Source organism: Camelus dromedarius, chromosome X, assembly GCF_036321535.1.
Source record: "Camelus dromedarius isolate mCamDro1 chromosome X, mCamDro1.pat, whole genome shotgun sequence".
In the NCBI taxonomy this organism is placed as follows: Eukaryota; Metazoa; Chordata; class Mammalia; order Artiodactyla; family Camelidae; genus Camelus; species Camelus dromedarius.
The window spans coordinates 57,535,168-57,548,977 of NC_087472.1; the positions used below are offsets into that span (position 1 = coordinate 57,535,168).

Consider the following 13,810-nt stretch of genomic DNA (forward strand, 5'->3'; position numbering starts at 1 on the left):
TCTGTTCTTACCTTCTTATCTTTTTGTTCCTGGGCCCCAAAGAGGAGCATATATCCTTCAACTCTCCCCTACTTACTCCACCCTATGCTACTTCATTTCATGAGTTTCAGGCAGTCTTTAACTCTCCTGCTTTATTTAGACATCTTAATTGCAGTATTTGGGGCCCAAGATTGTAAGTTCCAAAGTCTTGTTCATAGTGTCTCCCAGGGAAGAGGGCGGATGGTGTGTGTCCAGGGGACATCATGCAAACAGATCTCCTGGTGGTCTGTTTTAACCTCCTAGGGCTTTGATACAGAATAGAGTTGGGTTACTCTTGTGTTTAAAGGGTTGGTAGTTAGATAGAATTTGATAATCAGGCACCTTTTATTCTGATCCATGAAATGGGCAAGGTATATTTGCCCTGGGTTATTAATATTATATCACAGGATGCCCAAAGAGAATGAATTTTTCTAAAAAAAAAACAAAACAGGCATTCCTAGATAAGTCCATGGCTCCAAGTTGTACTGAGGTAATGGACTCTCTAACTTGTCTTTGGCAGTAGTCCACCAGTCACACCTACCTGCAAATGGTTATACCTGGACCCATAAATGTCACATGTGTATGTGTTTCCTTTCTGAATGGACTCTAAGCTCATAAAGGGCAATACCTATATTTTGTGGATTTATGTATCAACATACCAGGCCTAGCCTAGTGTTTGGCACATAAGGGCTCAGTTAATTGAATGATAGATAGATAGATACATAGATACATAGATACTTGAATAAATCAGTAAATGCTAAAAAATATGCTAAGGGGGACACAATAGCTTGATTTGAGAATTCTCAAGAAATCCTTGCTATTTCGATTTTAATACTTTAGGGAGTTACAAACTTTGTCTTGGTGATAGGGAAGCTGATACTTTCCCAGAGGCAGGCACTTATTCTATATCATAACTCTGATGGTTGCCCCCAGCTTGCCTTCCACAGCTGCTTCCCTCTATTGTGGAAGTGGTTGGTAAATCAACCATTTTTAAATTTTAACAATAATCAGTTGAACACCTACTATATGTCAGGCACTGGGATAAGCAAAGAGTTACACAGAGATGAATAAGACATAATTCCCTGGCCTTGAAGAGTTTGCCCTCTGGTCAGAGAGACAGACTTGTATTCATACACCTATAATATAGATGAGGAATGTGCTGTGTAAAGTCAAAAAAGGGGATATTAATTCAGTCTTGGAGGATGTAGTTGGTTGGATGGTGACCCCCAAAAACATGTATTCAAGTCCTAACTCCCTCATACCTATGGATGTGAATTTATGTAGGAAAAAAAAAGGTCTTTGCATATGTAATTAAGTGATGTATCTCAAGATGAGATTATCCAGGATTGACTGGATAGGACCTAAATCCAATAACAGGTGTCCACATAAGAAGATGACCAGTGCAGAGATATAGTCAAGATCATGTGATGATGAAGGTAGAGACTGTAGTTATGCTGCCACAAACCAAGAACATCAGGAGCCACCAGAAACTGAAAGAAGCAAGGAAAGATCCTCCCCTAGAGCCTTGGAAGAAGAATGGCCCTGCCAACACCTTGATTTTGGACTTCTGGACTCCAGAATTGTGAAGTAATTAATTTCAGCTGTTTTAAACCACCAAGTTTGTGGTAATGTGTTGCAACATTCCTATAAAAATAATACAGAAAGACCTTAGAAAGGACATGACACTTCAACTACACCTTAAAGGAAGAGAAGGATTTTGATGTGCAGAAGAGCAGAAATGGCATTCCAGGCTGAGGGAACAGCATGAGCAAAGACATGAAGATATTAAGCGGAGAATGTCTGTGTGGTTGGAGCACCAGATATGTAGAGCTGGAAAGATATTGGAACTGTTTCATGACAATTAGCCTAGGGATTTTGACATTTTGTTATTCAGACTTTAGGGAGCCATTGAAGATTTTGAAGGTTTGAAGTAACAAGGGAGAATGCCCTGTTATTTAACAAAGCTGAGATCACTCACTGAAGGCTCTGAACAAATAGCCACATTGGATGTGTTGACTCCACATTTCCTAGATGCCTGTGGATTGGTTTGTATGCAGCCAAAGAGAGTGCTTAGGGAGTATTTATGTTAAATGAATGGGAACGTCTCTTTTCTTGTCTTGTTCTGCACTTGCTGTTTTGAAATACATCCTCCATTCTGGGCAGGATCTACTTAGAACACATTTTGCTGTATAATCTCCAATGCAATGTCCTTGGGGATTTGGCATGAATGCCTATGATTGCCTATGATTGCCTGGAGAGGTTAGTTCAGGGAATGTCAGGCCTCAAACCCAGCCAGAAGTTCTGTTTCCTTCCTAAAGTAATCTTCCCTCACTCTTCTTTTACCTATATTGTTTGTTCCATGGACTGAGTTGGTTATTATTCACCACTTCCTACTATGACCATCACCATCGTCACAATTATTAACATCAACAGCAGGAGAGGCAGCTATTAACAAAGTAAAAGGAAGATACAATAGGAACTATTAGTGTAGATAGAAGGAAACTCATGACTTTATCAATGACTTAGGAAAGCTTTCCTGCAGAAAGGGAGACTTCAGGAACTTCTGGAATGCATGCACAAGCAAACACATTTACTTTATGCCTGTGTATGCCATAACTTTTGCCAAGTGTTTTCATACACCTTAACTCATGAACTTCTCACAAGTTCTCTGTGAGATAGAGATTACTATTGTTAGCCCCTTTTTACAGATGAAGAGATTGTGGCTTTGAGAAGACTCGGAAAACTGTCCAGGATTACATTAGTAGGGGGCAGAACCCAAGGTTATTTAATTCCAAGTCCAGTGCTTTTCTATTACAACACAGCTTTCCTCTAGGGTTTTTGAGGGAGGGAGAATGAGGTACACTCTGAGGTATTGGATTTTATATGAAGAAGAATCCTTTAAGGTCCTTTCCTTAAAGGAGAAGAGGGAACTATGTCCAAGAAGCCCTTAACCAGATGTTTCTACAGCTAATTGAGCTCAGTCTCGCTGGGTCTCTTTACTCTGGGACTGCTGTTCAAACCACAAGATTACAATGCAATCTCAAACAGTGTACATTTGGTACTACTAATACCTGCGACACTAAATAAGGCCTGTGAGTCTGTTCTTGAGAGGGAGCTCACACTGTGCAGGGCACTCTGATCACACCCAATCCAAGGAAGCCCCAAACCCACACCACACATTCCGTTCATTATCCAGAGAACACAGAATGCATAGCCACATGACGGAGAGCTGCATTTCGCTGTAGGATCTGGTTAAAGAGGCCTGCTGATCTCTGTCCATGGTCCTGTCCTAAGTTTGGACACACTTCTCACCACCCACACCTCCACTCCCACCTTGCTCAGGCCCTTCTCAGTGCTACTAGGCCACAAACATTTGGCCTATGGCTTCATCTAGGGGCTTCTCCAATGGCCCTTGGCAACTGAAGATGGAAATGGTTTCCTCCAGACCTTAGTTCCCTAACTTGTGTCACTCAGCCTGTCCCAGCATGTCTCAAAGGCTCACTGAGAAAGTGCTCATGGGAGAAGCTGTCTTTGCCTAGGCTAGCTTTGAAGACAGCAGCCAAGACACCTGAGCATGCTGGGCAAATGGGGACAGGGCATCCTAGACACTTTTGTTTGGAATCAGCACTTTGCTCATCTGGTTTTGATTTGTGGGCCCAGCTGTTGCAACTCAGCTCTACTTTCATAGAACAATAAGCTCAACCAACAGGTTTTGTTTTTTCCTTTGTTTGTTTTAAAGCTCCGAGAGGGGAATGTCTGCAATGAGGCATTGTATGTTAACAGATTATCATTAACAAATGACATGATGTATGTAAAAGTCCATCACAAATCACAAATGTTCATCATTGTTATCATCTGAACCCTAAGGTTCAGTGGCTAATATAGCTACCTATCTAATATGTGGCTATGACCTTTATTTTCCACATTTATAAGTTAGAGTGAGAATTCAAGGGTAAAATATCCTAGAGTTCCAAAGCCTCCCCAGTATGGCCCCATTCAACCCATCCAAATTTGGTTTACTCCTTGGAGCAAGCCCTGGCTCCAGCCATGATAGACATATGACTGACTCCCAGATACGTTGCTCACCATCCCACCTTAGTGTTTCCTAAGCTCATGCTCTTTTCCTCACTGCCTAGCACAGTCCTACCTCTCCCCCAGGGCCACCCACACTTAGTGCATGCCCAGGGACCCCTAAACTCCTTTAGTCTCCTGGCCAAAGAGGCCCTGACTTATTCTTACCTCTCACTAAGCCCTCATTCTGCACAGCCTAAGAGCATTGCTATCCTATGTTTCCATCCTTAAGCTAATAGACAATAGGCTCCTTTGAGGTAAAGACAATGCCTTTAGTTATGTCTGTTTTCTCCTCCTGAGACCTAACACAGGGCCCCAATTGAGCACTAACTGGAAAACTCATTAATGAAGATCCCATTGCCCCTCCTCCTAGGGCTTCTGAAACAAACAAACAAACAAACAAACAAAAAACCCTGAAACATCTGAAGAAGAGAGCTGTAGTTTTCTAATGCTGTTTAGGGCAAAGGAGGGATGTATTGAGGCAGTTTGTCAGGTCCATTATATTTAATGGGAGCCTTCAATATGTTGGATACTGCCACTCAAACCAGAGGAACAGCTGATGCTAGTTTCAATTCACTGACCTCTGAAATCTGGACTCCCTGAGTTCCTTTGGGCTATTCTTTGGAATTCTGCATGGAAAGGTGCCATAAAGTCCCAGCCAGAGGCCATTATTATGATTGTTATATAGTCTCTGGGCACAATAGCAGTACATTATATGAAAAATATGTAATTTCCTCCCTTGTATATGCATATGATACTGTGATAGTGTTATTCTGTCATTCACCTTATTTTATCCCTCTGGGCTAAGGTAGAACATAAATTTGACCAGAAAACATCCTGAGTCTGTCCTCAGCATGATGAAAAGAATTTTCTGGGTCCAGCTCCAGGATGACAGCTCCTCTTATGTCCCAAAACTTTCCTGACACTATAGCTTCCTTCACTGGGAACAGGCTGAATTGAGGGACTGTTAGGGAGAATGGCAGGCTGAAAACTACAACACTCGTGGCACTTGGTTGGCATCTGAAAGGCTGTGGCCATTATGGAATACCAATTCCAGAGGCTAAGAATCATACAGACATGTAACATGGAAGTAATGGAAGAGTTAAATATTTTCCCCAAAGAGAAACTCCAGTAAACACTATTTAATCTTTGTTATCAAGCTCTTAATTAGCCAATGAATAAAGAAATTATGCTCTCCATTCTCGCACCCTGCCGCATGGAAAAATTGAAGGTCAGAGAGGTTCAGTGATTTGCTGAACATCGCATAGTTTGTCAACAGCAAAATTAAGGTCAAAACCCTAGACTCTGGGTCCTAGTCTTATACTCCTTCATTGCTCCACTTTGTCCCAATGGACATGCTACAGTTGACTGTTAAATAGCAGAGGTCAATTGTTCCCAAATGGCACCTTCTTGCTCTGAAGTCTTACAGTGATTCTATTCTTTTAGATCTCCCTTACAGGGAGCACAGTATGTAAGAGGTCGTTTGTTACTTTTTAGTCGATAAAACCCCAGGGAATGGGGCAATGTGAGCTAAGACAGCTGCGTTGACCTGAGTTCCACTCCAGACCAGGCAAAGAATGTAGTGAAAATCTGATTAATGCCTTTATATTGAGTGCCTCTGTTGTGCTAGGCACTGTGCTCAGACATGGGCACCAAAGTTAAATGTACCTACTTTCAAGTGAAATCAGTATCTTGAAGATATTCATGTCCATTTCAGCATTATTCACGGTAGTCAAGATATGGAAACAACCTAAGCTTCAGTTGATGAATGGTTAGATAAAGAAAATATTACATACACACACATACACAGACATATACATGATGGAATATTATTCAACCTTACAAAAGAAGGAAATTCTGTAATTTGTGACAACATGGATGAACCTGGAGGACGTTATGCTAACTGAACTAAGCCAGAGACAGAAAGATGAATACTGCATAATCTCACTTATACATGGAATCTAAAAATGCTGAACTCAAAAATGGAATAGAGTGATGTTTGGTGGGGGCTGTGTGTGGGGGAAATGTTGGTCAAAGTGTGTAAAGTTTCAGTTCTGTTTCAGTTCTGCAGGATGAGTAAGTTCTTAAGATCTAATGTACAGCATGGTAGCTATGGTTAATAATACTGTATTTCATACTTGAAATTTTCTTCCTAAGAGATTTGCTCTTAAGTGTTCTCACCACACCAAAAAAAAAAAAAAAATCATACCTATGTGAGGTGATGGATGTGTTAATTAGCTTGATTGTGGTAATCATTTCAAAATGTATACATATATCAAAATATCACATTGTACATCTTAAATATATACAATTTGTATTTGTAAATTTTAAAAGTACCTGCTCTCCCCTCTATCAGTGAAGAGTCTAGAAGGGAAAGAAAACACATAAGCAGACAGTGTTAGCATCATATGCTGAGTATAGTGATTAAGGTAAACACAGGTGCTGTGGGAGCACAGAGGAGGACACCCAGGCTAGCCTGTAGGTAGGAATGGGGCCTCAGAAGTTTTCTTGGAGTGACTACAACTAACAATAGTGCCTGGCCCACTGAAAGCACTCAATAAAATTAGCTATTTTTGCTATGGCAATAGACATTATCCCTGCCCTCAAGGAGCTCTCAGTCTAGTAAGGGAGAAAGTACCAATACATAACTATAACTGTATGTAATTCATACTAAATAGTCTGTTGGAGAAGACAGAAGTGGATAACAGCCCACAATCAAAGAATACTGTCTATGTACCAAGCAGTGTTCTAAGGACATTATGTATATTCTGCTATTTAGTTCCCACAACTACCCTATGCTTAATTTTCTTTTCCTCAATTATAGGTGAGGAAACTGAGGCACAGAGAAGTAAAGTATCTTTCCTGAGGCCAAATTAGTTACAACTAATAATGGTTGTTAAGTAGTCACATATTAGAAAGGGAAAAAAGCAGCCCCTGACATCTGAAATCTGGCCTTGCACTCACAGCTAAGCCATGCTGTTCTCCTGTGGGATATAAACAGTCTCACCAAATACCAACATTTGACAAGGTTACTCTGAAAACATGATAAAGGGAGACAAAACAAGGCCACTTCATAATTGAGTCTAAGCGTGGACAAAAATGTCACTGTGCCAATCACAAAAGCTTAATTCTCACTTTAGTCTGCCTTCCCTATATGTAAGATTTATTAAGATTTATTTATTAAGGGAAATCATAGAACTGCCCTTGCTTTCTAACAGCCTTCAATACTGAATGAACCCCCTACTTTCTTAGACTCTCCCCCAAATTACCCAAAGTTCAAATCTTGTAATAAGTCCTATCACTCTTTTACTAAGACATCTCATAGTTCCCTATTGTATGAGTCATCTAGGGCTGTCATAACAAAATACCACAGATTGAGTGGCTTCAAAAATTTATTTTCTCACAGTTCTATGGAGGCTAGAAGTCCAGGATCAAAGTATTGGCATGTTTGGTTTCTCCTAAGACTTCTGCCTTTGCTTTCAGATGGCTGCCATCTTGCTGTGTTCTCACATGGTCTTTTCTCTGTATGCATGTGCCCCTATAGTGTCTCTTTGTGTGTCCAAATTTTCGCCTCTTATAAGGACACCAGTCAGATTGCATTTGGGTTCACTCTAGCCACCTCATTTTAGCGTAATCACCTCTTTAAAGGCCCAACTCCAAATACATTGTGAAGTATTGGGGGTGCTGGGGGTGGCTAGGGCTTCAACATATGAATTTGGGAGGGGACACAGTTCAGCCCACATCTGTGGTGTGTATTCTGCTTCACTGTAACAAGTAATAAACTTAACTGGTTCAATTATAGGTGTGTTCCTGGTAGTCTCTAGGTAGAGGGAACTGACACAAATTAGAACTGGTAACTAAAAAGTGACTAACTTTAAACGGAAGAATAACATATGTGGTTAATATAGGTGAAGACAACGTGCTTTCCAACAACAGGAAAATAACAATCCATTGTGGCCATTGAGATCCAGTCAACAGAGAGATGGCATTTCACATGTTAAACCTTTTTGTTTGTCTGTTTTGTTTTTGAGGGAGGGCAGAGGCCAAATCTGATTTTTCTTCATATTTACCTAAGTGCCTGAAAGATGCAAATGAATTTGCACAGTGTCTGATAGATGCAAGATAAAGAAGATATTGCTTCTATTCTCAAGATATTGCATATATAAACTCTTTGTGGCTCAAATTTCTCACCTGTAAAATGGGAGTAATAAAATTATGTTTGTTGTGAGGATTAAATAAAATAATTCATATAAATTGCTTAGCATAGCATCTGGCATATAGTAAGGACTCAATGTCAATTACTTGAATATGAGCTATTATTTATAGATGAATTTGATAGATATAAAATGAGAGTGGGAAAGGACAAGAGTGTTCCCAACAGGTGGAATGGCAGAACCCAAGGCATGGAGATGAGGAATTGTAAAAGGGCCCCCTGTGCCCAGATACTTTACTGCCTAGTGATGAAAGACCCATGGAAAGACTGTCTTTATTCCACTGTATGTTCTTGCCCACTTTGTCAAAGATTAATTGACCAAAAGTTTGTGGGTTCATTTCTGGGCTCTCTATTCCATTCCATTGATTAATATTTCTGAAAAAAAGAGTCTCTTCAGCAAATGGTGTTAAGAAAACTGGACAGCAGCATGTAAATCAATGAAGTTAGAATACTCCCTTACACCATACACAAAAATAAACTCAAAGTGGTTTAAAGACTTAAACATAAGATGATACACATTAAACCTCCTAGAAGAAAACATAGGCAAAACATTATCTGACATACATCTCAAAAATGTTCTCCTAGGGTAGTCTACCCAAGCAATAGAAATAAAAGCAAGAATAAACAAGTGGGACCTAATTAAACTTACAAGCTGTTGTACAGCAAAGGAAACCACAGGCTAAACAAAACAACAACCTACGGAATGGAAGAAAATTTTTGCAAAAGAAGAAACTGACAAAGGTTTGATCTCCAGAATATATAAACAGCTCATACGACTTAATAAGAAAAAAACAAACAACCCAATCCAAAAATTGGAAGAAGTCCTAAACAAGCAATTCTCCAAGGAAGACATACAAATGACCAATAGGCACGTGAAAAAATGCTCAGTATCACTAATTATCAGAGAAATGCAAATCAATGAGGCATCACCTCACACCAGTCAGAATGGCAATCATCCAAAAGTCAACAAATGATAAATGCTGGAGAGTCGGTGGAGAAAAGGGGACCCTCCTACACTGTTGGTGGGAATGCAGTTTGGTGCAACCATTATGGAAAACAGTATGGAGATTCCTCATAAGACTAGGAATAGACTTACCATATGATCCAGTAATCCTGCTCCTGGGCATATATCCAGAGGGGACCCTAATTCAAAAAGACACCTGCACCCCAATATTCATAGCAGCACTATTTACAATAGCCAAGACATGGAAACAGCCTAAATGTCCATCAACAGATGACTGGATAAAGAAGAGGTGGTATATTTATACAATGGAATGCTACTCAGCCATAAAAAATGATAAAATAATTCCATTTGCAGCAACATAGATGGCCCTGGAGAATGTCATTCTAAATGAAATAAGCCAAAAAGAGAAAGAAAAATACCATATGATATCACTCATGTGTGGAATCTAAAAAAAAGACAAATGACCTTATATATAAAACAGAAACAGACTCACAGACATAGAATACAGAATTGTGGTTGCCAGGGGGAGGGGGGTGGGAAGGGATAAATTGGGAGTTCGAGATTTGCAGATACTGGCTGGTGTATATAAAATAGATAAACAAGTTTATGCTGTATAGCAGAGGGAAATATATTCAATATCTTGTAGTAGGTCATGGTAAAAAAGAATATGAAAATTAATATATGTATATTCATGTATGACTGAAGAATTGTACTGTATACCAGAAATTGACCCAACATTGTAAACTGACTATACCTCAATAAAAAAAAAAATTCTCAAAAGAGAAAAAGAAAGACCCATGGAGAGTGCCTCAAACTTGAAAAGGCCACCCAGACCTTGTTGGCAATGGAATACCTAGAACATAGTCTCTTGTACTTTGCCAGGGAAAGGGAAACAGCCCCCCACCCCCAACCTGTGCTATTTCTGGGGAAGAGTTGTGTGACAGGCCATAGAGGCTCTGTTGAGGGTGATGGTGAGAAGCTGTACATATCAGGACTCAAAGCCTGAGCCTTGGCAGCCAAATAGGCTGCAGCTGTGGCAGCAGAGAAACCTGACATTGGGCCCTGCAGGACTGTAGAAGCTGTGCTTTGGTAATTGTGCTGGAGCAAGTACACACGAAGTAGTTTAGTTTTACCCCTTGTGCTCTAGCACCAACCTTTCCATTTCTTGTCCTGGCTCCTAGTGGTGGTGACTCAGGGGTTCAGGCCCTAACCTTACACCCAGGGCTCCAGGAGTGCTAAATGATCCCTTCTAAGTTGCTCTTGAATCCCTTGCTGTTTCCTGTTGGGTTCCCAGGAATTCTGAAGGGAAATGACCACCCAAGGGATTTCTCTATGACAGCAGTCAGGCGCATCCCATTTCCTTCCAGGCATATTCATGTTCCCTTCTCTCCTTCTTTATTCCAAAAAACAAATAAACAAACAAAAAACCCTATCCCTCTCCAATTCATCGGGGAATAACCCTTCATCTTATCCTTCCAACACAACCCCCCCCGGGGGGTGCCTAGACTGTGAAGTTAAGGATAGATACAGGTTGAATGGTTAGATGCTTGGTGGAAGAAGCCATTGAAATATTCTTCCCCAAACTTCAGAGCGCCCTCTCGGTACACATAACTGCCCTAAAAGGCATGGAAGAGTGGTGTCCAGCTGCGTGTCTCCCCGGGGAAGAACGCGCCAGTGGCGCGGTGGACTGGGCAGGCTGCAAGAATGCGAATGGGGGGCGGGGTGGGGGTGGGGAAGGGGGTGCGCGCCCTTTATGACAGGTGGCCGCGCAGTGCGCGCTCCCGGGCGCCTGAGGGGAGGGAGGGACAGACGGACAAAGTGGGAGGGGGCACATGGGGAAGGGACCATAGAGAGGGTAAAGAGAGAGCGGGAAGGAAAAGGACGGCTGTGGTGGGGAAGGGAGTAGAGGGGGGAACGCGTCCAGCTAAGAACAGCCGTGTTGGAGGAAACAATGGCAGGGGCAATAGCGATGGTGGCAGCCACGGCAGTCCCACTCTGGGCACCTTTCTGAATGAGCAGAGGCAGCTCGGGGAGAAGAGGAGACCAGGCAGCGCCCGCAGAGGCTCTGAGAAAAGCGGCGAGGGAGGAGAAGGGGGAGGAGGAGGAGGTGGAGAAAGGGAGGGGGGAGTGGGGAAGAGGCAGGGGGAGAACCCGGGAAGGAAAACCAGTAGCATCAGCATCAGCAGCAGCAGCAGCAGCCGCCGCCGCCGCCGCCGCCACAGCAGTGGCAGTAGCAGTAGCGGCAGTAGCAGCATTTAGCAGTAGCAGCATTTAGCAGTAGCTTTAACAGCGGTAGCGACAGTAGCAGCCGCCCTCCTCGCTCTCCCGCGGACGGCCGCGGCCACCTCACTGAACCGGCTCCAGCGCCGAGCGCGCAGCTTGCCGGTGAGGCAGCCCCGGCCGGAGCGAGCGGCGGTGCCCGAGAAGAGCGGACCGCGGGAGCAGCCGGCAGCCACTGAGGCGCTGAGTTTCCGGGCCAGAGCCTGACAGCTCTGACTCCATCTAGCGCTGCGGCGGCGGCGGCGGCGCCTGAGGGAGAGAGGCGCGTCCACCTGGCGGGCCCGGCGCATGGAGCTGAGGCAGAGGCGGCGGCGGCGGCGGCAGCAGTAGCAGCAGCGGCGGCGGGGGCAGCTCGAGCAGCTGCGGCGACGGCGGCAACCCAGCTTTGACTGCGGCCGCGCTAGCTCCAGCGCCCGCTGCCTGAGCCCGCCGGCGACGTGCGCCTCAGGAGTCGGCCTGCGAGGTTAGTATGAGCGCTGCCATCCAGTTACCCGGCCTTCTCGCCGGCTTCCCTGCCGGCGACGGGTGGCGGGGGCGACGGCGGGAGGTGGAACGGTTTGGGGGAAGCCGAGCGAGAAGAGGAGGAAGGGAAAGCAGAAGTGGGGACGTCTGTGTGAGAATGGCGTGCGTGTGTGAGTCTGTGTATGAGGGAGTGAGGCCGCAAGGGCGAGAGATCCCGGCCAGCCCTGACAGGCACACTGCAATCTAGGAAAGGCCTCTGTGCTTGCGCCGGGGGGAGGGGAAGCGAGCGGCCAGAGCACAGAACCGGGCAGCGGGGACCAGCAGAGTGCCGCCTCCTTTCGGGCTGGTGCCCGGGAGATCCTGGTCAGGAAAGGGGCACCAACACTGCCGGCTCCAGCGCGAGCGGGCAAACCCACGCAGCGGCCGCGACCCGGAGTCAGGGCCAAAGGGGCCAAGGTGCGAAGCGCCGTCGCCTGAGCCTCCGGTGCACAGGGCTGCCCTGGCGACCACAGAGCGCCCCTGGACACGCGCCACCCGACCAGGGCCGCGGACGGGTCTAAGTTGGGGGCTCCGCCGAGCCTCACCCAGCTTGTCACCTTAGCGGAAATTGGCCCGCGGCCCCTTCCCGCTCTCGGTGGCAGTCGAATCGTCCCTTTCCTGAGTGGTTTCTGGCGCTTCGCTCTGCCGCGCCCCACAGCACACGTCCGCTCCGGTCTCGCACACCCGGTGGGGCGGGGAGGCCGCGAGCCCGCGCGGAGAGCCGGGCCAGGCTCCGGGAAAGTGTGGAAAACGCGCCGCTGAGTTGGCGCCGTTCTGCTGAGGAATCCAGTGGTTTCGGCATGACTGCTTCTGTCTGTCTGATTCTTGAGGGGCCGAATAATCCGCGCAAGGTTTTCTGTCTTTTTCGAAGTTAAAAAAAAATTGGCACCCCCATTTCGACACCAGCACATTTGATTTTTGTCGAGCTCCTGGTTGCATTTTGGAATAAGTGGGTTTCATATTTTGCGTCTAGGTTTTGGCTCCCAGCGTATTGTTGAATTCTGTGCACAGCAATATACTTAGCAATGTGGCCTTTTTCTAATGTTCCATTTTCTAGACTGTTATCTGAAAAGACATGATTTGTGTGTAGGGCATCCATGGCTGTTTTTTAAAAAGCATCTAAAACACTTTAACCTGGGATATGAATATCTACTCTGTTGTTTTTGGTAGAGGAGCAGAGCGTGCTGATAGTTGCTGAAATATTTTGCTTGGTGAGAAAAGGTGCTCCAATGGTCTTCTCTGAACTATAGAGATCATTTGGGTTTGGGGGGATAAATCTTCCTTAACATCTTTTACACATAGGATAACATATGAACAAACGTTTGGTTTACAGCAATGACATTCCCTTGGCTGAGGAAATTTTACACTTATTTAAAATATATTTTAGAAGGGAACAAAAAAGCCCTAAGTAACTGTCATTTTACATATTAACTGGGAAACCGGCTAATCAAATAAAACTGGCTGAGTGTCTGAAACTCTATCCCAGTGAAATATGTGGCTGTGAATATAATTAACCATCTGTCTAGTGAGCAATTTAAATTTGGGCTGGTACGTTTTTATTACAGTGTCTAATTTCTGGAAGACTTGTACATTTTACCCAACAGTAACAACAAAAACATATTTGCTTACTAGGTCAAAGATTTACTCGTGTGATGGTGGGATTTCCCTTCCTTTTTCCCATGCCTCATCTTTCCTAGTCCCCATACTCCTTGACCTGGGAGGTCAAAATGAGCCTCTTGCTTTTGCAAATGGAATATTTACAA

At 44.2% G+C, this 13,810-nt stretch overlaps 1 protein-coding gene across 1 annotated transcript; it reads left to right on the top strand.

Moving 5' to 3' along the window:
• Positions 1 to 10,970: 10,970 nt before the first annotated feature.
• LOC135320260 (uncharacterized) lies at positions 10,971 to 11,525 on the top strand. Its single transcript, XM_064483184.1, has one exon. It carries the CDS (start codon positions 10,971 to 10,973, stop codon positions 11,523 to 11,525), a length of 555 nt encoding a protein of 184 aa, XP_064339254.1.
• Positions 11,526 to 13,810: the final 2,285 nt, after the last annotated feature.